Here is a 25,132-nt window from a genome sequence, read left to right as displayed (position 1 = left end):
ATTTCTGGCAAAATCTCCTTGCTTTAAGATTGGTACAGGCATATCTTCTTGGACAGAGATGAAGGCAGCTCAGAGATACAAGCAATAAGTAGAAAACTTTTTTACTTCCCTAAAGATCATCTTTGATGAATGTTAAATTATTTCATAACAGAGAGAATTGCTCTACCTGGGCAGTAGTTAAAGCATTGCACATAGAACAAATGGCTTCTGCATCATCATCTGTTTTCTTTTTCACTTGCAAAAGTTGAGCAGCCTGAATGAGAGGTTCCAGGGTTTCTTTAGCTCCACTGTTCATCAGATTCTTGTCACGCAGCCATTCTTCCAGTTGACTGACATTGTACCTATGAAAAGAAAAAAAAAAGAGAGATACAGAGAATGCAAATTTGCTGAATATTGTCAAAATGTCTTAATTTTGGTGTGTGTGGCCTTGTCAGGATTTCTGTTAAAATGACAGGCAGTATTTTTGTTCAATTTTCTTAAATCTCATCAGCTGTGCTTAAAAATTTATTATAGTCATGAGGATTATAATCATCATTATATAAGATTAAATGACAAGACAATGTAATTCTCTTTACTGGAAGATGGATATAAAGTCATTATGGCAAAAGTTATTAGACTTGCTAATAAACAAAATAGAATACTTAATGTAGCTCTGCCAGAAAACACTTTGTAGCTTCTCTCACAATTTCAGAGCTGGGTTACCGTTGCAGGATGAGACTTGATAATCCTTGAAGTACTTTCTCTTAAGGCAAACTCCAAATCAGGTAACTGAATAACTAGAAGCCCCAACATATACCTGTGCTCAGGCCTTAAGGGAAGAGCCTAGGAGATGAAGACACTGGCCCAAGAAAGCTGCAGGGTGAAGGAAAAGAGGGCCCTTGGAAGAGACAAAGACTCAAAATGGGGACAGAGACAAACTACAGACACTGAGATTTCACAAAGTAGCCAACCAGTGGCAGCGGTCCTAAGACTAAGGTCAACGGGCACACAGTCAGCACTTAGCAACCAGGCAAATAGGATCCAGCATAATATTATGACAGGTGGCTCCACATTCCACGTAGAGCTTATGGATAAATATGTTCTATTATCTAAGAGGAAGGCATTATTGTCTTTAAATTCACCACAATTCAATGTGAGTCAGGATGGAAAATTTGAAAAGAACATTAATCCTGAGATTGAGTTCCTACTAAAATTTTCATAGGAGAAATCATTTTTCCCACCTCTTGGTGAATATTCTAGCTGTTTTAAAATAAAAAATTTGTGGCCAGGCATGGTGGCTCACGGTTGTAATTCCAGCACTTTAGGAGGCTGAGGCAGGTGGATCAGCTGAGGTCAGGAGTTCAAGACCACCCTGGCCAACATGGTAAAACTCTGTCTCTACCAAAAATACAAAAATTAGCCAGGCGTGGTGGTGCATGCTTGTAATCCCAGCTACTCAGGAGGCTAAGGCAGGAGAATCTCTTGAACCTGGAGGCAGAGGTTGCGGTGAGCTGAGATTGTGCCACTGCACCCCAGCCTGGGCAACAAGAGCAAAACTCTGTCTCAAAAATAAATAAATATTAAAAAGTAAAAAAATTTGCAAAAGAATGAATTATATTACAATAATGAGGTTATGCTAAGGAGTATTGGGCATAAACTTAAGTGTAGCTTTTCTTAAATACAGAGGGAGGATATTTTAAGAATTAGTAAAATACCTATTAGACCTGTTCTTTTTGCCATAGGTACAAAAAAGTATCTTTCCAAAAATATATTTCTAAGAGCATTCAAACATTAGAAATCTTCATTATAATTTAGTAATTTCTTATTGCATAATTAAAGCACACACATTAGGAGAGGAAGCAGCTATCTCATCTTTGTGTATTTTTGTATCATCTCTTTACTTCCCCAAAGAAGCAACCTTCACAGTGGAGTAGGGTTTCCTATCAAGAATGTGAAGAACCTGTTGGCAGGGTACAGACAGGAAGCAATAATGAGATCTAGAGAAATCCAGCCAGACAAGGGAAAGTGGCTCCATGCCAGTTCCTCCCTTGCTGCTTGGCTGCATGGCCCCAGACATCAGGTACAAAGACCAAAAACAAGTCATGAGCTCTCCACAACCCTGGCAGGCCAGCCAGGCAGCAAAAAGAAGCTGTCGCAGGTGTTGGTATTCGCCCACCTGATCTGCATGCCTTTACTCCAGGAGCACATGTCCTTCCGCAGGAGTAGGTTGTTCAGGGTGATGGCCCCCACAATATAGAACATCTGCTTGACCACCTGCTTGATCAGTTCAGGGTCCATGCCGTGCTGACACATGACTGAGTGGAAGGAGTTGAGCTGCCGGAGGATGGAGTCCAGCGTGTAGGTTCCCTCGTCGGCAATACTGGAGGTTCGCTTTCTCAGCCCTGTGGGCTTCACCCCAGACACGCCCTGAATCGTTTCATGTTCCAGCATGCCTGAGACTGCAGGAGTATTTCAGTTGTTAGAGGTGAAGATGTGGAAGGAAACCTTTCATGTGCACATAACCATGTGCACAAACACACACACATTCAACTTTGGAAAACTGGCTGAGGTGGGTGGATCACTGGTGGCCAGAAATTCGAGACCAGCCTGGCCAACATAAGGAAATCCCCATCTCTATTAAAAGTACAAAAATTAGCGAGGTGTGGTGGTATGCACCTGTAATCCCAGCTACGCAGGAGCTCAGCACCACTGAGCTCCAAGCTGGGTGACAGAGTGAGACTCCATCTCAAAAAAAAAAGATCTGGGTGCCAAAATAGTGGGAAAAGGAACTTCACTACAAAAGGGCTTCTGGATTTTAAACTTTACCGAAGGAATAATTATTTATTATTTATTTATTTTGAGACGGAGTCTTGCTGTGTCACCAGGATGGAATGCAGTGGCGTGATCTCGGCTCACTGCAAACTCTGACTCCTGGGTTTAAGTGATTCTCCTGTCTCAGCATCCCAAGTAGCTGGGACCACAGGTGAACGCCACCACACCTAGCTAATTTTTGTATTTTTAGTAGAAACGGGGTTTCACCATGTTGGCCAGGATGAGGAATAATTCTTAAATGCAAAAATTTACTATGAATTTAAGTAAACTTAATGGTGTATTTTCTAAAATAAGAAGCATAAGAAGCAGTAGCCTTGTGATAGCACAATAGTATGTGCCTTTGGTGGGTTTTTGAGAGATGTATGTAGTAGTCAGGATTAAGATAAGCATTCTCCATGTTATCTGAGCCTCAGAGGCAAAAACAGTAAGAAAGGCAGGGCACTGATAATCATCTTGGAGAAGATGTGGGAGAGAGGAGTAGTATGGGGCTGGAGAGCTGGGCCCTTTCTTGTTCTGGGCTTCCCACAATAGCAGTGAGACCTTAGGCTGACCTCAGTCTCCCAGGATTCATCTTCTTACTGTGGCCCTGCTGCTTCCCTGTTGTGCTCTCTTAGCATTTGGCTTATGCCTCCCCTAGAATGTTTCTGAGATGTCCACTCCCTGACTGGGAGCCCCTTGAGAGCAAAGGCCATATCTGGTTCATCTTCCTACTTAACTGTGCTAAACACAGATTCCCTAGAACTGGTACATTTGTTGTTGCTGTTAAATGACTGGGAGATGGCGGTAATGATTTAGAGTGGGGCTTCTTCAAGGCAAATTTCTTATTTAGCCAGTAGAAACAGGCAAAGCAAAAGAAAGATTGGCTGAAGGTGACCTTCTTGGTATCTGTTACCGCCTACATTTTAGCCAACCTAAATTCATGACCTTTCAAGGGACAACTGAAGAAAACACTGCCATCTCCCATGACTTCTTCAACTTTTTATGTCTCAAATAGCTAGTTAACTGTGGCCTACGAAAGCAAAGGAAACACTATGAGTCCATAGACGGGAAATGAAATTGTGGAAATGTGGAAAATGCAAGGACCGGGAAAGGAAGCGTAGCTAGAAGTGGCCTTAAGAGCCTGCTGATAATTTGCTGGAAGGTAATAGTGTTTGGTAACTTAAAACAATTTTTTAAGATTCATGGATTAAACTGTATTTAAATATTAAACATTAAGGAAGGAAACCAGATATTACTGTTTCAGTCTTGTGGAAGGAGTGATTTTGATGCATCCCAGTCAACTACGGCTGGGTTTCTGGGATTCCTCAGCTAGGTTTGGCCCTGTATCTTACCACTTTAAGCTCCTCATATGAATACCTGCCCTGAAACATGTGCCACTGGTGGCTACTTACTGACAGGCACGAGTGATAGGCAGGCTGCGATGCCCAGTGGGGCCCTGGCCTTACCAATCATTGGCTGAAGGATGTTCTCTAACACCCGCACGAGCTGCTGGTAGATCTGAATGGCCAAGTCACTCAGCACCTGCCGATACTCAGCCAGGTCAAAATTGGTGAGGCAGTGTTCATTCTGGCGAGATGTGTTGTGCTTCATAAAGCCCTAGAGTCATAATGCAAAGTTAATGATACACGTGAAGTAACCTGTCTCTTTAGTTTAACCATCTCCAATCTGATCAGCATCTTAATGCTCTTTTCCCCTCTGTCCGAGGAGCTTCCCCACTACAATGCCAGGACTGACATTCTCAAATGCTGATGTGTGTTTGTTTGCTTCCATCATACCTGCCTCCACTTCTTACTAGTTTTTCAGTAATACCTAAACTTGGCAACCTAGCATTTAAATCTTCCCAATACAATGTCAATGAAATTAATTGGAGGAATTTAAATTAAAAAAAAAAAAAAAACCAAAGTGAGCGTTTCACTTCTGAAACAGGAGGTTTACTGTCAAACACTAAATTATCTAAAGTACTAATCTCTTAACTTCAGTTCATTAAATATAGTCCTGTTCTTAAATACTATACCCAAAGGACACACATAATCTTGAAATAGCCCAATTTCTACAGAGACTGGTGAATACATACAAAAATTTCCCTTTACTATATTTTGTGGTACCCATACCATGGTTTTCAGTCAGAGGTTAGAAGGGCATCTTTGGTGTTATCTGTTAAAATGGAACTGAATGGGCAGTTTAACACGTTGCTTGCCTGATGCTGCCTGATAAAGGATTCTCCCCAGAGCCAAGCATCTGCCTCCTTACCACCTACTTAATGACTGGTCCAAATATGGGGACTGACAGGACACAATCAGTCCCTCTGGGGGATTCTGGTCTGTCGGCCCCATCTTCTCAGGGACCAGGCCTTGTTCATCTCTGTGTCTCCCATCATCTGCCAGGACAGGCCCAGGCCTCTGGGTGCTTGGGAAGTGCTGCTGGGGACCTTCTCTGCTGCCCTCCTGGCAAAGGGATGGAAGGTACTGAGGGCAGTCGGTTAGGGTCATGGGACCTCAGCTGTGTCAGACTCAGACCCAGGATCCCATCTCTGCTCCTTGTGGCCAAGAGAACTTGGGCAAATCAATGAGCCCTAGTAAGCCTTGGCTTCCTCATCTATAAAACTGGGCTATAATTCCCACCTCACAGGGATGCTGTAAGAATCATCATAAATAACATCATGCGTAGTAAGTGCTAACACATACTAAACAGCCCTTAATAAATAGTCATTATTAATATTCTACATAGTTTTGAAATATTTGAAGTCTATCAAACAACTAATGAACACACCCCTACAAAAAAAAAAAAACACAACAGATATTTTTGGACAAATTGAAAGAGATGATCTTTGATCACCTTTTAATGTATTATTAAGCCAAAATTGATTAATTTCTTTAAATAGTTCACTATTCTGATATGAGCTCCTGAAATGCCCACTAAAACATATTGACAACAAGTTTCACTTCTGGTAACTATTCACTGACCAATGCTTTATTTTTTTCTATGCTTTCTTATAATATAAAAAAGAAACTGTCATTCTCCAAATCACTGTTTCATAGATAGTGAATATCAAACAAAGCAATGAACTTCTAAGCCACCTCTGAATTTGTGTTTCTAAAGTAAGAAATGATTAAACATCGCTTCTTGGCCTTTTGGCTAAGATCAAGTGTAGAAATGATTAAACATTTTGTGCTTTTACATGTTTCCTTAAAAAGGTCAGAGAAAGTATAGCATGCTGGTTTTGTAATCAAGGTTTTCTCACCTCTTCTCCACTGTACTGCTTCAAGCAGTGCAAAAATCGGCATGTGTTAGAGAGCCAGAAGGAGACGGTTTCAAAATCATCACCTCTTTTCTGAAAGAGAGAATAAGTCTAAATTTGTCTTTTCCTCAGGGAAATAACAACCTAAAAAAAATTGAACAGATACCAAAGGACCCATTTCTTTCAGTTGCCATTATAAACAATTATAAAAATAAATCACATTGTAGTTGTGAAGTCTTAACGTCATCGCTATCAGAATGTCAGCCACCAGGTTCATTAGTTGTTGCTTTGCTTGCCATTCACTTTTTTGGCATAGAAAATGAAACTGATGTGAATTTAGCTGTTCCTTTAAGCAGGAAAAAATCTACCCAGCTGGGCACAGTGACTCACACCTGTAATCCCAGTACTTTGGGAGGCTGAGGCAGGTGGATCACCTGAGGTCAGGAGTTCAAGACTAGCCTGGCCAATATGGTGAAACCTCATCTCTACTAAAATACAAAAATTAGCTGGGTGTGGTCCCAGCTACTTGGGAGGCTGAGAAAGGAGAATCACTTGAACCCGAGAGACGGAGATTGCAGTGAGCCAAGATCCTGCCACTGAACTCCAGCCTGGGCAACAGAACGAGACTCTGTCTCAAAAAAAAAAAAAAAAAAAAAAATTCACTCAGCCACAGCTGATGGAAACTCATGTCCCTTGGGGTTAACGATGGGAATCAGAACCAAAAGCACAAAGAGGAGTAACTAGTATTGTGAGAAACAATATGAAAAAGAATTTGAAGCACTTAAACCCAGACTAGATTAAAAATCTTGTCAAAGGTAAGATAAAATTTCTGTGCTGTGAATCGAAAGATGAGATGGAGGAAGTCCTGCACTGAGCAGCACAGTCAGGGGAAAGCTGATTGGCTCTTCACCAGGACTGGGCCACCATGGCAGGAAGAAGAGACACTCACTGTGCCTGAAAAAGACATTGGGCTGGGAATACCTCCCAGAGGCTTCATGGCAGACATACCTGGAAGGACTATGCATTTGTAAACTAAATCGTTTAGATGAACTAATCCCAGTTTGGATATGGGAAGTCAAAGAAATATCAAAATTTGCCTACACTTTTTCTCAAAAACCCTGCAAAGGAAAACCAGAATAGTTTATCTAGGACAGGTACCTAGCATTAAATGATCTTAGAAGCTCTTTTTTTTTTTTTTTTTGCAAGAAATCATATATTCCAATGACTCTATTACTATATCACGACAAAACCCAGGTTCTTAGAAGCTGTATGAGAGTATCTGCCTTTGGTTTCTTGGTAGTGGCTTTATGCAGTAAAAGTGTACAGGATATATCATAGGGAAAGATGGGTTTGTCATAATATCATTGTTTTTTACATAAATAAAATCAAATTTTTAAGAAAGCATAAAACACCCTTAAATTTTTTTTTTTCTTTTTTTTAAGATGGGGTTTCACCATGTGGGTCAGGCTGGCCTTGAACTCCTGACCTTAGGTGATCCACCCGCCTTGGCCTCCAAAATGCTTGGATTATAAGCGTGAGCTACCACGCCCGGCCAACACCCTTAAATTTTGTAGAATATTCCCCTAAAAAGATTTTAAGAAAAAAATCCTAGAGGATATCGAATCTAACTAAGTCTTTTAAGCTGAGACAGAATGACTGAGTTCAGGTCCTGATTTTCTCACTAAGTAAATATCTGAAAGACCCAGCTATGTAGTCTTCCAGTGAAGGAGGACTGCCAGTAAATAAAATTTTATTACATTCCCAAACACAGAAAATCATCCTATAGCTGAAGCGCAGATCTGACCAAAAATAACTCTGCCTCTTCCAAAAATCTGGATTACAACTGTTCCTAGTGGAAGCTCTGAGATAAGCTGGCAAAGACAATGAAAGCAGGTTGGGAAACTGTGCTGGTCACTGTTGGGCTGTGGGAGAGTGTCGCTAAAGCACCAATCTAGACTGTCTTCACTGACCTCTACACAAATCAAACTGCAGAGATCTTCAGAATAGCCTCAGATGGATGTAACTGCACCTATACTAAAGAGTTACCAGATAAAGGTGATTAAAACCTAAGGAGAAGACTTCATTATAGAAATAATTTGGCATCTGTTTTCATTAGTGAGCTCCAGCCTTTGCTAAGCTGCTTTTTTTTTTTTTTTTTTTTTTTTTTTTGAGACAGCGACTCATTCTGTCTGTCATCCAGGCTGGAGAGCACTGCCATGACCATGGCTCGCTGCAGCTTTGACCTCCCAGGCTCGAGTGATCCTCCTACCTCAGTTTCCCCAGTAGCTGGGACTAAATGAACATGGCACCATGCTTGGCTAATTTTTAAATTTTTTGTAGAGACAGGGTCTCGCAATGTTGTCAGAGTTGGACTCAAGCAATCCTCCTGCCTATGCCTCTCAAAAGTGCTGGGATTACAGGCATGAGCCACAGCACCCAGCCCACTTTTAAACAATATAACTCAACAAATATAATTTGAACACTAAGGGTGTCTGCTGTCCTCATGAAAATGAGATACTCTATATTACTTCAAAATGAAAGAACATTTACTTCTTTGGAGATTAAAAAAATATTAAAATTGAATGCCAACTCTTTACCTAAGAGGTTACCAGATTGAGTTTATCAAAGTAATATTTTCTATAATAAACAAGCTGTATTTGATCAAAATTAATAAATCCATGTTAGTTCTTACTCTATCTCATAGAGAAAACAAGTTGAATTCAAAGCTATTTGCAGTTTTTATCAGAAATTATCATAAGCTAAAAACTGTATGGATTCTCTATGTATCTTTGACTAGTTACGCTGTGTAGGGCTGATGGCAAAAAAACAGTTGCCAAAGTTGAAACAGGTATGCAAGACAAATACACAATTCAAAACTGGGATGTGGGACGAATTCACATTAACTTAAAATGGTATTAAACAGTGTTATGTTCTAGTACCCACTCATTTTTAATCTTTACACGATTTGGTATGATAGTCAAACCAGTTAAGTATCTTCTTGCAATTGTGATGACAGAAAGAAAACTTTATGATTCACTTTTTTTTCTCTCTAGGAACTGGCCTAAAAGGTAGCAAAACTTGTAGTTTATCTAAGTGCAAACTGCATCAACACACTAAAAATAAAATGATTTATGTCTGGAAAACATTCATCAAGTTTTAAATACTCAATCTTCAGAAACTCCATGCTTCAGTAACCACTGTAGAGTGTTAACGACAGAAAGTATCTGCACAGTAGGGACTGACAGAGAACCAGCATCTGTCAAAAGTTCACCCTCCAGGGCTGCAGGAGGGAGGAATGGGGAGTTAGTATTTAACGGGTACTGCATTTCAGTATGGTGAGGATGAAAAGCTCTGGAGATGGATGGTGGTGATGCCTGTACAACAGTGTGAACACAATGCTACATAGCTGAACACTTGAAAAGGTGAATATGGTAAATTTTATGTTATATATGTTTTACCTAATTTTTTTTAAAGTTCATAAAAGAAGTCTTGCATTTGAAAGAGTCCACTGGGCATGCTGGCTATCCACTTATCTTTACCCTAAAAGTTCTCATTAAGTTCGATAATCAGAAAGCAAAGGACTTGCAGCACATGACCTGAGCTCCTCACAACAACACTGAGTTAAAACTAAGCCTGTGCTCACTGTTTCTCTGGAGTCAAGAGGGGGATTATGCAAGGTGACTCAGTGACTACCGAGTTGTGTAGGCTTTCTGCTCAGTTATGTAACTTTGCTATCTTTTCCAAGTCTCTCTTCTCTGATTAGCATCTGTGTGTTGCTTCCCACATGGAACCTCACATTTTAGGTAACAGGGAAACTTATGGGGTGAGGTGGAGAAAAAGTTGGAAGAAAAATTTTAATGTTTTATCAGACCTCTTTTTATATGAAAGAGCCATGTCTTAAACTTATTTAACATTTATTTTAATTTCAGTATTACATTTCCTGTATACGTGGATTCTACTAAATATTTTTAATTTAGTTCTAAGTAAAACATCAAACTATATCTGTTCATGAATAAACTTAGTATACAGGACAGTTAAATGCAGTTATGCCAAGTTAATTTTGATTACCGTTCAACTTAAACCCTGTTTTGAAAGAAGGCAGATACACATGTTCAAGGAAGAATGTTTCTCCCAGTAGAAGTTTTCACTCAAGACTGAAAAGTGGCTGTGTGCAGTGGCTCATGCCTGTAATCTCAGTACTTTGGGAAGCTGAAGGTGGAGGATCACTGGAACACAGGAACTGGAGACCAGCCTGGGCAAAACACTGAGACCCTGTCTCTAAAAAACATAACAAATTAGCTGGGTGTGGTGGCGTACAACAGTGGTCTCAGATACTTGGGAGGCTGAGCTGAGAGGATTGCTTGAGGCTGGGATTGCACCAGGGCTGCAGTGAGCTGAGATTGCACTACTGCATGCCAGCCTAGGTGACATAGCAAGACCCTGTATCAAAATAGATAGATAAGTAAATAAAAACTGGAAAGTGTTCATAACAAGCAACTTAGCTAAAGTCTAAGGAAGGAAAAGCAATCAGTGCAGATTCTGTCATCTTTAACAATTCATAACGAGAATTTTGTTGAACATGAACTGACCTTCAATACTTTTTTGATGCTGTTAATTGTTGATGTTAGCAGCGACCTTACTTTCTGATCATCATTCAGGTAGTCAGCATGTCGAACACACATAAACAGGATATATGCCGGTAATCCTGGAATCAAATTGACTGCTACACCACGTGGCTTCAGTTCTAAAAAAAGAAAAAATAATAATTTTATATAACATGGATAATTTTTGTAAGGCATGCATTGTGAGATATAAAAGCACAGTTGTCATGTAAGAATTCAATCATTCAAGGTAAACAGGTAATATAAAAAGGGTATTTTAATAGCTCATTAAGTAGAAAAATTCTAGAGTGTGGGGCATGTCTATATAGTGACAACTCCCAAACTGATATCTCCTGTGCTGACTTTCCCCTTGAACTCCAGTCTCACTATCAATTGCCTTCTTGACCTCTCTTCTCAGGCACATGAAACTAAGCCTCTACCAAACCCATCTCTTGCTTCCCTATGGAACCTACTTTTTTGGAAGTTGTCCCCATCTTAGTAAATGAGTGGCAGCTCCAGTCTTTTAGTATCCTAGGTTATAAGCCTCATGTTCATTTTTGACTCCTTTCTTTTCTCATACCACATATCCAATCCATCAACAAATCCTGTTGGCTCTATATACAAAATATGTCCAAATCCAACTACTTTTCACTGTCTACCAGCTACAGACATCCCATGGAGGCCACCGTCATCTCCTGCTGGGCTGCTGCAATAGCTCCCTAACTTGCCTCCTTCATTCATCACTCGCTCCCCAGTAGTGCATTTTCCATACAACAGTCAGAGCCATTCTTTTGGAACATATTGGTCAGATGATGTTACTCTTATTCTGAGGATCCTCCATGCAGCTTCTCATCTCGTGCATTTATAAAAGCCAAAATCCTTACCATAGTCCATATTCCCTTCCTCACTCCAGCTCACTCTGCTCCAGTCAAATGGGTCTCCTTGTTGTTGGTTGAACATGCCAGGTATGCTCCCTGCCCAGGGCCTACATGCTTATTATTTTTCTGCCTTGAATGTTCTTTCTTTAGATATTAGCATGACCTGTTCATTTACTTCCTTTGGTGTATGTCCAAAGATCACCTTACCAAAGAGTGTTTCCTGAAAATTTTACATAAACCAGTACACCTGCCTTCACTCTTTCTTCTTTTTACTCCATCACATCCTATATTTGTTTCTTTTCTTTATTTCTCCCCTGGAATGTAAACTCTGTGAGAATGGGTACTTCACTTTGCTCATTACCTAGAAAATGCTTGGCACATGATAAGAGTTCATTAAACATTTGCTGAATTGATAAATCTGTTAATTCTATTTTTAAAAACCAGTGACTCCTTAACATTTTTGCTAAATGAAATTCATGTTGAAACTTAAGCAACTCTGCACCTATATATAGTACTAAGTTTAATGCTAGGAACATTCAATCAGATATAAGTGCCAATCACGTTGCTGTCACCCAAGCACCTGGCAGGAGGAATGCTGTGCAAAGGCTGAAAGGAGAGGTTTTTAGGATTTTCGCTTCACAACTTACAGTGTGCACGCTAGTCATTCACCAGCACCCTCTAAAAAGTCTTCTTGCAAAGCCAGCAGGCTCAGACCCAATCTTAAAGGCAGTGTGCTGCTCTGAAATGCTTCTTCTACTCCCATCTCATTTGTTCTGTCCATTTCTTCCTTTGTTAGAATCTTTTCCTTGTTTCTTTTTCTTTTGTTTCTTCCCTATTATTATGCTGTTGTCCTTGACCTAATTAGTTGCAAACCTTTCTAGGTGATTAAGGAAACACTGAAATTTAGGAACCTAAATGGCCTACAGAAGTTGTGCTCAACCATGGTTACACTTAAGAATCCCTTGAGAAGTTTTTTATTTTTATATTTGAGACAGACTCTTGCTCTGTAGCCCAGGCTGGAGTGCTGTGGTGTAATCACAGTTCACTGTAGTCTTGAACTCCTGGACTTAAGTGATCCTCCCACCTCAGCCTCTTGAGCATCTAGGACTACAGGCATGCACCACCACACCTGGCCAATTTTTTTTTTTTTTTTTTTTTTTTGAGAGATGCTGTCTTGCTATGTTGCCAAGGCTGGCCTTGAGGGGTTTTTTAAAAAAGTACTAGACATTGCTAGGCAAAGATTTTGATTTAACTGGGCAGGAGGGAGAAATACATCAGTATGGTTCAAAGCTTCCAGGTGATTCTAATGTGCAGCCAGGGTTGAGAAGACCTGATCTAGAGCAATCCTTGTAGGTGGGTCTGAGGCACGTGTCCCAGCAGTTGGACTGAAAGTGCTTGGTATGGTCAGGACACTACTGCAGCACTAGAATACATGGTACGTGATGAGGACTAATGAAACCTATGTTGAATATTACAAAAATTAGTGACTAATTTTTCCCACCACTGACCTATGTGCCAGAAATAACTTTTATCCAATGCAGAAAATACTTGCCCAGAATCAGGTTCTTAACAAGTTTTTGCTCATCCTCCTTCTTGTATTCCAGCATTCCTTGGAAATCCTTTTCTTTCCTGGGAATGTTGACTGGTCGAATGGGTTCATCAATGATCTGTCCTGGAGATATGTTCTCCATCTGGCCCACTTGATGAGAAGTAAGAAAGAAGGAGAAAATGTTTTCCACATAGAAAAGCTGAGAGGCCTCCAAGTTCCTATAATTTTGAATGCACTCTACAACAACTGAAACTTGCCATATTTGCCACTTAATTGCCTCCTCTTAAAATGTTTGTTTTTTCTGTTCAAATTAGTCAAACAGATGGCAAAATTATATGGTAATCTTACTCTGAAAGCCACTCCTACCTAACCATAAATTAACATCAAATAACCTTATGTGATTCAAAACCTTTTTTTAATGTAATAAGGTTTATTTTTAATAAGATTAAATGTCCAAAAAATAAGTGGTTTAACATATTTGTTAACTGATACTAATCAGAAATGGTCAAACATATTTTGACTTTATTCACGGGAGAAATAATCAATATCCTACAAAGGGGCAGCAGGAACAGAAACAATTCCCCCTTGCCCTTGGCTCAATGACTTCAGTCATTAAAAGCAAAAGAACATTTACTTTAAATGTATCATTACAATCAGTTCAAAGCACCTGCAGATAGCTGGTAGAAGAGCGTTTCTTCATACCACTTGATGCAAAATGTATTATTTTTCACAAAGGCCTCATATGGCAAAGACCTAATTTTCTCCTGCCACCTCATTCCCAGACAAATCGCAAGCAGATAAACTATCTCTATGTAGTATGATTTCCTAAATGTTATTATTATTTTTTAAATAGAATGTTAAAAATTCTACTATGAAGTTGCAATCAATGAAGTACAACCACTGGTTTACAATGCTTTCAGATGTTAAAGATGGTCACTATTGTCAAGGGCAGCAGCTAGAGAAGAATTATGCTAAAAGTAAAAACAAAAAGTCTCCAATTTCATCTCACAATTGAGACTTGAATGGGAAATGCAACGAAAAGTAAAGAGACACATGAGTTATCAGCCACTGTGGAGATATATGCTAGTAACCAGGTTTTTTTATCCTTTTCTCTACAGGGAGGGAGAGTGGTTAAGAGATTTAAGCGCAGATTAAGTTTAAATTCTGAGATTGCTGTCAAACAAAATGCAGATCAGATGCAAAAACATTAGAAAGTTTAATGTTGCTGACTCCACGAGGTGTCAGTAGTGTTTCTGGTGTCATTTTGGGCAATTTCCTGGGTTAGTTCTGAGAAGCTAGTTCTGCAGGAAGAGGTTATCACAGAGAACATCAGTACCTGCCAGTGCTCTTGCTTATGTGGCACGGAGCCTTGGTGACACACCGTCCACCTCATGCTGTAGCAGCACACACTGGGACTATCAGCGCTGAAATCTGGTGTAGGTGAAGTCACCACCATCCAGCAACACTATGATATCTAAAGAGTGGTCAGATTGTGATTGGACAGTTCAGGGCTATGGCCGTCTCCCATAATCTAGTTTTTCATAAGCATGATCCAGTCTGAAAGTCACGGGACTAACTGTAAAGTGTATTCTTCCATACAAGAAAAGAAGTGATTCAAACTGTGTGGTTTTACATAAACTATTTCTGGTGTCAGTTTAAATACAACACCACAAGGACCTCTGAAGCAGCACACAGTGAATCATAAGCCTGCTGCTGCATGTAAAAAACAAAATAATAAAACCCCTGTCGTCTGTGTCACTAGTAACTTTAAGCCGCACATACAATTTCAAAAAAGGGAAACTGGAGTGAAAACAAGTTCAACATACTAGGTTTATCAATAATTACACATATTTGGACTCCATGTAACCCAAGGAACATATTTTAAACCGACTGATTTATCAAATCTATGATTCTACCAGTTATAAAATACAGTATTTTATATAACACTAATTTTTTAAAATGCCAACTGAACTATAACCCATCAACAACTGTTAAGACATGGGAAACACTGTGCATCTCAGAATTTGTGAAATACGATGGATATTTTTACTAAGAAAGTTTCTGTTTTTTAAAAAAAAGCTTCACCTTCCTTTTGCAAAATCTCTAACCAGGATATTTTTGGTGCTATATAAAAATGTCAGATAAAATTTGCCATACTCTCAATAAAAATTTTCTCCCTGCCTCTGAATTCCCCCTGGGGACTTAAGTCTTTGCAAAGCTCACAAATAAAATATAGATGTCAGTTCAACATAACCTTGATAGATTTAGCAATATTAACTACTAATTAAAATAAAATGTCAACCTTTACGTAGCATCAGGCAAATATGGTACCTCAAAGAGATAAGGCAGGACACCACCGTAGTTTTCAAACACTCAAGAGACCTTGGTGGTTGCTACGGATTGAATGTTTGCATTCCCTCCCATGGGAAACTCATCTTTAATGCAACAGTATTAAGAGGTGGGACCTTTAGGAAGTGATTAGGCCATAAGCGCTCTGTCCTTATGGATGAGATTAGTGATCTTATAAAGAGGCTGGAGGGCCAGGTGCAGTGGCTCATGCCTGTATTCCCAGCACTTTGGGAGGCCAAGGTGGGCCGATCACTTGAGGTGGGTTCAAGACCAGCCTGGCCAACATGGTGAAACCCTAACTCTACTAAAAGTAGAAAACATTAGCCGGGCATGGTGGCACATGCCTGTAATCCCAGCTACTTGGGAGGCTGAGGCAGGAGAATCGCTTGAACCGGGGAGGAAGAGGTTGCAGTCAGCCGAGATTGTGCCATTGCATTCCTGCCTGGGTGACAAAAGCAAAACTCCGCCTCAAAAATAAATAAATAAAGAGGCAACTAGGAAATTAGTGGACCTTAGGTGTGTGCTCCAGTCCTACCATCTCACCTGCTGTGACTGTGGGTCACTTACAGACCTTAGTTTTTTCCTCTCATGAAATAACCAGTTGACTTCTAGAATCCTTTCATGTCTAAATTTCTTGATTCTATGAAAATTAAGATGGAACAGTCACCCCCGAATGAAAATATAGCACAAAGCAGATCAAATTTTGAAACACTCTCCATTTAGCTATAGTTTTTGCTAAAAAGTATATATGCTAGCAATTTTTTAAAAGTCTCTGTTGGCTTTTAAAAAAGTCTCCTTAATTAAATGTAGATTGCAGGAAGAGGCAAGAGTTGTGCTATTTTGAACCAAAAGGATTTAAGTGTGTTGGAATACATTTAAAGAAAAGCATAAGACAACGTTTAGTTATTAGATGATGCCTGTATTTTCTGTGTAACACAGAGATACAAGGATGAAAAGTGTCACCTTGATTCTCTTTATTTGGGGTAGAAGCAGGGACACTATACTCAAGTGCCCAAGTCACATAAATCTATTTCATTTCATTCTCTAGATATGTATCACTTAATTCAAAATATCACTCTTCCTTTTTTTTCTTTTTGTATTTTTTAGTATAGATGGGGTTTCACATATATATGTGTTCACTATATAACACATCTATATAGTATAGATGTGTTAGCCAGGATGATCTCAATCTCCCGACCTTGTGGTCTGCCCACCTAGGTCTCCCAAAGTGCTTAGAGCCACTGCACCTGGTCCTATAACTCAATTCTTAAGAAGTATTATAATGTCTTTTTTTGTTTGATCTATGAATCGCTATTTTCAAATGCTACTTATAGCTTGATGGCTGTCTGATAGTTTAACTGATGAGGTTGATTTCTGATTGACACGGCTTAAGATTAGTAATATCTTAAAATGGTCTAACCTGTCTCTTCAATTAAAAAATATACATATCAAAGAAAACTAATAAAAATTATATAAAATAATAAATGGCTTTTCTGTTTATCAAACTTTACTAAAGTATGGCAAAGGAATCATTAGGAATTACACAAAGAATCTCACTAGTTAACACACTTAAAATGTGTTTTTTTCCAAGCAAATACTCTGCTATCTGATTATCATCTCATGATATAATTAGTGCAGGGTTAAGTGCAAAAAGTTCTCTGAATAAAGATTTTTAAGTTCTGCTAATAGACATAGCTCACACACTCACATAGTGTGTGTGAGTGTGTGATTTGGAGGCTCAAGTTTTAATGTAATATATGACTCATGTAGTGCTAAAGGATTATATATAAAGTATGACTACAGAATAATCTTTCTGATTTCTAAACAAATATTTGTTTAGAAATATTTCAGTATTTGTACATCCAAGGGAGTAATATCCTTTACAAAGTAAATGTCCATGTTACCATGTTCTGAATATTTCTGAAACTTAATCACTCAACAAACATTTATGGAATGATTGTGTGATAAGTCAGACACTATGCTAGGTGGTGTGAAAGCAAAGGGAAATAGAGATGTTTCCTATGCTCAAGAAGCTCAGAGTCTACTATGGAAACCAGTAATTCAAACAGAAAAATTGCTAAAAATATGACATAGTGAAGACCATAAAAGATGTCAGCCAAACTGTGGTACACAGAGGGCAGAACCATAATGTCTGTCTGGGTAATAAGGAAAAGCTGCTCTTAAGGATGTGACTTATGACTCTGGTTTCAAAGGCTGAGCAGGACTTAACCAGGAGAAGCAAGATGGCTAAACAGAAGGAGCAGTTATGACAAGGCCTGGCACGTTGGAGGAATGAAAACCACACTTAGAGTTAAATCATTACAGATTCTTTTGAACATCCTCAGTGATGGGGAATCTTCACTGTTTGAACCAAGCAAGAATTAAATGCAGAATGACAATGAGAGGAAATTATTAACAGTTCACACAATTTGAAGGCAATTCCATGGAGTATCTCAAAATCCCTTGAGCAATGAGAACATTGAAATAAGCTTAGAATTTGGCTTTAGGCTGGGTGCGTGGCTCACACCTGTAATTCCAGCACTTTGGGAGGCCAAGGTGGGCAGATCACAAGGTCAGGAGTTTGAGACCAGCTTGGCCAACATGGTGAAACCCCATCTCTACTAAAAATACAAAAATTAGCTGGGCGTGGTGGTGTGCACCTGTAATCCCAGCTACTCAGGAGGCTGAAGCAGGACAATCGCTTGAACCCGGAAGGTGGAGGTTGCAGTGAGCTGAGATTGCGCTACTGCACTCCAGCCTGGGCAACAGAGCAAGACTCTGTCTCAAAAAAAAAAAAAAAAGAATTTGACTTTAGTCTTGTTCACTGCTAGATCCCTGTACCTACAACTCTTAACGAATAAACATACTAATATAAAAGATGAGATTCATTTGTATATAAATAATAACAACTGATATTTGGTTATTTCTCAAGAATAACCAAGTATAGATTTCGTGAGATGTTTTAAAAATCTTATCATAATTCATATTTTTCTCATTTACTTCTCTTTTTTTCCTCCATTAGACTATAAGTTCTTTGAGGACAGACTCCTGTCATACTCGTCCTAGTATCCCTAATACTAAGAATAATAGTAATAAGTAATAACTAAGTTTATGAAGCATTTTTACTATGTATCGCAAATTCTTCTAAGTATAATATACTTATTAGGTTGATACAAAGGCATTTGTGGTTTTTGCCATTAAATGTAATTGCCTTTGGACCAACCTAATAGCTCATTCAATCCTTATAAACCAAGTCAGATGGATGCTATTATCATTTTCATTTAACAGATGGGAAAACAGAGGGATACAGAGGTTCAGAAACTTGCCCAATATCATATGATTAATAAGTAGAAGAGCTAGGATTTGAATTCAAGAAGCTTGACTCCAGAATCCATACTATAAACCCCTGTGCTATACTGCCTAGCACATTGTCTGGCATATAGAAGATATTCATTAGATGCTTACAGAATAAAATCTGTAAATTTTACTATCATGAAAGGAACATTTTTTCTCATCTAGAAATGTAAATTTCTACTCAACAGAGATTAGTTTGCCAAAAGTCATTTTTTTGTTATTATCACTAATATTTGCATGCAAACCACTATTAGGCCACTCATATAGCCTAAAGATGAGTCTTTAGGCCAAGACTTCAATCAAAACTCAGCAACTGTCTGAAAAACATGTTTAAATACCTTCTAGTTCACCAATTTTTTTGGCAAATACTTTCAGTTGTTTTTTCAGTTTACGGACCGTCTTATCCTGTTTTTCAAGTTGTTCCATCAAATCCTAAAGATCAAAAAGAAATATATCAGAAAGATCGAAACAGGCCTTCTAAAATGCATCAAGGGAAAACAGACACAATATCACCGAAACAACACTGTTAGTTTTACATAAAAGCTCCAGAAAAGATCATTGGTGGAGCCACCACCTGGCTAAAATTGGCAGGCATGGGAAATGCAGCTACAATAAAAGCCAAATGTTAAAATATACAACGCAGTAAAATCCTTTACAGCGTGATGGACAGCAGGCCCACTGCAGAGTCTTTCCAGTAGACTCTATGTGGGAAAATCAACTGAATACTTGTAAAATGTATTGTTATTCCAGGAGAATGCTTTCTTTTAAAGGAGGACTGACTAGGCAAAAATAAATGTTGATGAATGCATGGAAAGGTTTGTGGGAAGCTTTAAGAATGGTTGAACTTAGGTAGGAACTGACACTGTCCATGTGTGAAGCACTGTCTCTATGAGAGCCACCCTAAAATTTGCCCTGAAACTTAAGAAAAGTTCAGAAGTTTTGGAAATTAAGAGATAAGTTGAAAAAAACAATCACAAAGAACAGGATAAAGAGTGGTCTGCCTGCCTAGGAACCAAAATGGCAGGTGGCATAGGCATCTATAAAATCTTGCAGGTGATATAATTTTGCTTATACAGAAGAAAGGGGTAATTATGAATGCTTTATGCAAAGAGAGAAAACAGAAGCAGTACGCTTAAGGAGGAAGGTAGGAAAAGTCCATAATTTTTGGCTATTTAACAAAGAATCTACTCAAATGAGATGCATGGTTAAAAACTCAATAATCAAAAATAAAGTGGACAACAGTAGGTTCAGAAAGAGCTTAGAAGGGCTCTGAGTCAGTGATGTGTGTGGTTTGTTATTCAGATTATGGAAAAGAAAGGCATTCCAAATACAAATATTCATTCTCCAGTTTAGACAGGACTAGATTTAGATACCAGGCCACCCATTCAAGGGAATAGCTGCTATATCTTCAAAGTGTTAAGTTGTGCTTCTTGGAGTTTATGTGATCTTTCAAACCACATTTTGCTTCCATCACACTGTAAGCCTCGTGTTAATAACAAACCAAACATGACAATGTACTAGGACACTGATAGATGTGACACCACTGGCTAAAAGACAGCTGTGGGGAGAAACAGGTTTCGTGAAAGTTTTTGAAGAGACTTCCTGGGAGTGGGCAGGCAGCAGCGTACTCTTCAGTTATACAGGGCTAGAAGTAGCGAGGAAGACAGCAGAAAAGCACTATGGTTTTACATACAATCATCCGTTTGTAAAGGGAAATCCGATATGATTGATACTTCTTAGGGTCATCTGCATATAATTCCTCAAAATACTGAAAAAACAGGCACAATGGACATTTATTTTTGTCTGCGTCTGAGGGGAATGCTATGTTTCAGCAAAATCAATTTTAAAATATTTTAAAACACAAATCGTGAAGCTATATACACTTGAAAGGCTCTGATTTGTCACCTTCCATTACCCTTTTATCTTTCTAGTATAGATGAGTCTAATTATATAGGTACAGATAGATGTTTCTTGTGTGATCAGAGGAAATATGCTGTGGCCAGGATGCCATCACTTAGCAGGCCCAGATAAGGCTGTCATTTCCCTCCTCCAACCTCCTGCCTTTTCACTCCCAGCCTCCCCCACACATGATGCTCACAAGTTGCTGCACCTTTTTTTTTTTTTTTTTTTTTTTTGCTGCCAGCAGCAGTGGCAAGAATAGGGGAGGCAAATATAATGAAAGTGAGAATAATGGCAATGTTAGCTCATGAAGTTGGAAAGGCTGGTGGGAAGCTGTGCATCTTCCTTTGCTGAAAGACAGCACGGGGGAGGCCTGTGAAGCCTGTTCACAAAAGGAGGTAGAAAAATCATTTTATGTTTGTGTTGGTGTTAGGTAGGTGGGCAAGGTAGAGTTTCATGAACACTAAGTCCAGGTCTCCTGCTGGGCTTTAATCTCCTGCTCAAGTGTTTCTTATAGAAATGCATAATCAAGATTGAGAAAACAGTGATTTTGAAAACATGTATCATTTCCTGTACTTGTGTTTGAATCCATCCTCCAGAATTAGTAGTCAGTATAATGGCAGGAGAAGCAGCTGACCTACAAAGGGTTTTCCCCAAACTCAAACTCATTAACTGGACTCTATTAGCTTAGAATATAGGGGCTTAGCCTATTTTTTCTATTAGCATGAAAAATTCCCAAGAAAATTAATATTGCAAACAAGGTTGCAAGAGAAATGTCAGATCAAATTAGTGAAAAAAACCCTGGAAATCTGCCACCCAGAAGCATCTTTATTTCACCTTGTATTTTACAACAATAATTTAAAGCACAGAATTTGTATGCTGATCAATCAACTCATACATTATTTAGTATATTTAGCAATACTTAGTCATCGAAGCATTGTTAGTTTAATTTAAGCAACAATATACTTGAGCATAGTAAAATGACACTTCAAAAATACTTTGTGATTCAGAAAAATTTCCCCACAAATTAGTGTGATTTCAGTCACTTTGGAAAGAGCCCACACACTGCCCTCACCCTCCTCCCTCATTCCCACAATGGAGCCACATACAGACCGTGAAAAGAATACCTTTGTGCTTTGCTTCTAATTAATATAAAAGATAGTTGAACAAATTGACACTAGAAAACTATTTGTAATCTAAATTATCGCTAATGGAGTAATAGAGGGATAATTCAGATTGTTAAATCTTCAGAGAAAATTCATACTGTTTTATTATAGGTCATAAAAAATGTTAATTTAAAAAAGACACAAATCACCACCAATCATAAACAACTTTTCTCAAAATTGGGCTGGCACTACCATATGGACTTTATACAGAAATGTGAAATTACAACTTTTCAAGGATTTTTAATATGGTAAATATATTTGTCAAAAAAAAACTTAAAACCGTTAATAAAAGTTATTTGGTGGCTGAAAAAAAAAATCCTTAAAAAATATTTTCGGCAAAAAAAAAAAAAAAAAAAAAAGGAACAAGGAAAAAAAAAGAAAAAACTTGGACTCCATGCCAGGGTTTAGACTCTGACAAGGAAAATAATTTCCTCATTTATTGCACAAGTTTTGTTGAAAATAACAGAAAATATGTAAACCTGAATCCTAACACACACCTCCCTGACCTGGGAGCTCCATCCAACAGCAACCAAAAACCCCTGCTTGGTTTTGCCAATCACCTTTCTCAACTTCAACTCTAAACCTACTTATCTGCTAGAGATAAGTAGGGGTGCCTCAGTGGCTGCTTGGGGACCAAAGGTAAAGGAAGCCTGTCCCCAGTCTCAGTTGTGACAATCAAACAATAAACGTCCTAGGATGGCAGGGGATCTGCATCTGAGGTGGGGCAGGCAGATCACGTGAACCTCGAGGCCATCAAAAGCTCAGCCTGCAGCCAGGTGGCTCTCTGCCTCCAGGACAGGTCTAAGAGCATTCAGCCCTCTGTGAGAAATAGAACCTGTGTACCTGCCTTTTTCCTTTCCACCAACATATTTGTATTTTCCTTACTCTGTCTCTGCTGGAGTATGAGGAGTAATAAGTACAGAGTGGTGAGTTTTTCCCAGTAAGGAAAAGCTGTGTTTGATCAAAAAGAAACTAGGCTGCTGAGCAGGGTAAGGCTAAGGAGCACGTTGGCCCGGCAGCTCTCCTTACCAAGTTTTCGTTGGTCAGCCGGGTGATCTCATGCTGCAGGCTGGCCTCAATGCGGGCCTCTGGGGGCAGCTGCAGGTTCTGGGCCAGCAGCTGCTGCTGTCGGTTGTTCTCCTCCTTCAGGCTCTGGATCTCCCCACGGAGGGCCTCGGCCTCATTCTCATGGCTCCTCTTCTGTGACTGGAGCTGGGATTCCAGGAGCCTGAGGAGAGGACACATGGGTAGGATGGGGGATGACACCCCAAGTCCCTGCCTAACGGGTGTAAGGCATCGTGCTCACTTGCAAGAGTAGGAAAAGCAGACACTCTTTAGCATCTGTGTATCTTCTGACTTGATTAAAGTCAAGAAACTAAAACAAGAAGCAGAAATAGAAACGGATGCTCTCACATTTGTGTCTTCCTGCATTATATAAAGTTCTAAGAGGCCCTAAGAAACAGGAAAGTTTTAATTCTTTTGAAAGGTTCATAGGAGGCCAGGTGTGGGGGGGCTCACGCCTGTAATCCCAGCACGTTAGACGGGCAGATCACCTGAGGTCAGCAGTTCAAGACCAGCCTGGCCAACATGGTGAAACCCCGTCTCTGCTAAAAATACAAAAAATTAGCTGGGTGTGGTGGCAGGCACCTGTAGTCCCAGCTACTCAGGAGGCTAAGGCAGGAGAATCACTTGAACCCAGGAAGGGGAGGTTGCAGTGAGACAAGATCACACCATTGCACTCCAGCCTGGGTAACAAGGGTGAAACTCCATTTCAAAAAATAAAAATAAAAAAAGGTTCATAGGAAATGAGAATGCGAAAAAAAAAAATCAATTGAAAGATACAACTTTAATCTGCCTTGCATTTATAAATAAGCATTTAAATTGGCAAATGTAGTACAACTTTGCCACAAAATAACTCTGCACTGTAAAGGGCAACATTACAAACTTCCAATCTAACTAAATGTGAATCTGAACTACAGAGTTACTAATTCCAGGCAGAGGGTGGGACCAGGGTCCCATTTTTATATTCTACTCCTATTCTGAAAGAAAGGCTTATATACATATTTACCCAAATCCATACAATTAGTTTTGAAATTTCCTACATATATTTTAGATCTGTCATCTTCTTTCTCCTCATAAACTTACATATCAGAAACAGAATCCTAACAAGATGTGGTTTTAGAACACAAATATTAATAGGACCAACAAAGCGATTACTCCTTCTCCAAGCAAACATACAGCCAGCTGTACCCGCAGAACAGACTAGGCACTGGAAGTGACAACACCAGACTCCGAGTATCCTTCCTTTGCCATGTTCCCCTGTTGCTACAGTCACTCTTTTTCCAAATGCAAAGTTATGGTTAAGAACTAAAATAATGTGAAGAAAGAAAGGACATTCTTTTATTCCAGGTCCATGGTTGCCAACTTCTGGGTAAAACTTACGGATACCACTGTAAGCAAACTGTTAACAGTGGACTAAAAATATTTTAGTGATTAAAAAATTTCAAAAAGATCTGCACCAGCAACACACCAAAATTAATGACAAGAGTTAATGATAAGAATAAACAAAGCAGAATAAGCAGAAGCCCCTTGAAGAAACATTTTGAGTATTTTTAAAATTTAATCACTAAAATGGAATTTTAATGAGATTTTAAAGACAAATATCACTAGAGCAGATGAATGTCTGTTTAGAAAGGTGCTGCTGTTTCAATTTTATTTTCCCTCCCGTGACCATATTTAACATGTTGCGTTTGGGTAATTATTCTGAGCTATAGGAATGCAGGAAACTCTCCTGATTTGCTGTTTCACAAATTTGAATTTCATAATAACCACAGAGTGCCAAATCATGCATTTCATCTTGCTTTTAGACAGCATGATAATAATATATAAGAATGTAGGCTGGATACAGTGCCTCATGCCTGTAATCCCAACACTTTGGGAGGCCAAGGCAGGACTGTTTGAGCCCAGGAGTTTGGTACCAGCCTGGGCAACGAGGTGAGACCCTGTCTCTACAAAAAATCAAAAAATTAGCTAAGTGTGGTGGCACATGCCTGTGGTCCCACTTACTTGGGAAGCTAAGGCAGGAGGATCGTTTGAGCCCAGGAGGAGAAGGCTAATTAAGTCATGATCACGCTATTACACTCAAGCCTGGGTGACAGACTTAAAAAAAAAAAAAAAAAAAAAAAAAAAAAAAGAGAGGCCACATGCAACAAGGAAATAATATCTTCTGTAAATCAAGATACAGGATTAGAGAAGCCACTGTCTAGGGAATAAGGCTTAATCTCCCC

The 25,132-nt window shown here is 39.1% G+C and overlaps 1 protein-coding gene and 1 pseudogene across 9 annotated transcripts in view; one reads left to right on the top strand and one right to left on the bottom strand.

The window, feature by feature from the left end:
* The window catches only part of MYO5A (myosin VA), a 217,738-nt gene that overhangs the window by 4,742 nt on the left and 187,864 nt on the right, over nucleotides 1-25,132 (bottom strand). For 5 of the 9 annotated variants that reach the window (XM_032297418.1, XM_032297421.1, XM_032297419.1 and 2 more), the window contains 9 exons: nucleotides 22,875-23,073; nucleotides 20,474-20,548; nucleotides 19,119-19,212; nucleotides 13,081-13,227; nucleotides 10,639-10,793; nucleotides 6,053-6,142; nucleotides 4,257-4,407; nucleotides 2,156-2,438; nucleotides 167-341 (listed from right to left, as the gene is read on the bottom strand). In XM_032297418.1, the coding sequence (XP_032153309.1) occupies nucleotides 167-341; nucleotides 2,156-2,438; nucleotides 4,257-4,407; nucleotides 6,053-6,142; nucleotides 10,639-10,793; nucleotides 13,081-13,227; nucleotides 19,119-19,212; nucleotides 20,474-20,548; nucleotides 22,875-23,073 (1,369 nt within the window). The remainder of the gene's footprint in view (nucleotides 1-166; nucleotides 342-2,155; nucleotides 2,439-4,256; nucleotides 4,408-6,052; nucleotides 6,143-10,638; nucleotides 10,794-13,080; nucleotides 13,228-19,118; nucleotides 19,213-20,473; nucleotides 20,549-22,874; nucleotides 23,074-25,132) is intronic. The other 4 variants (XM_032297420.1, XM_032297424.1, XM_032297422.1 and 1 more) reach the window with 1 other exon arrangement.
* Nucleotides 5,927-6,097, top strand: LOC116564605 (annotated as a pseudogene).

The sequence above is a fragment of the Sapajus apella genome, unplaced genomic scaffold (genome assembly GCF_009761245.1).
Source record: "Sapajus apella isolate SASKATOON/1434 unplaced genomic scaffold, GSC_monkey_1.0 scaffold37, whole genome shotgun sequence".
Taxonomy (NCBI): domain Eukaryota; kingdom Metazoa; phylum Chordata; class Mammalia; order Primates; family Cebidae; genus Sapajus; species Sapajus apella.
The sequence above is the reverse complement of the archived record's forward strand: the minus strand, read 5'-3'. Positions and strand labels throughout refer to the sequence as shown.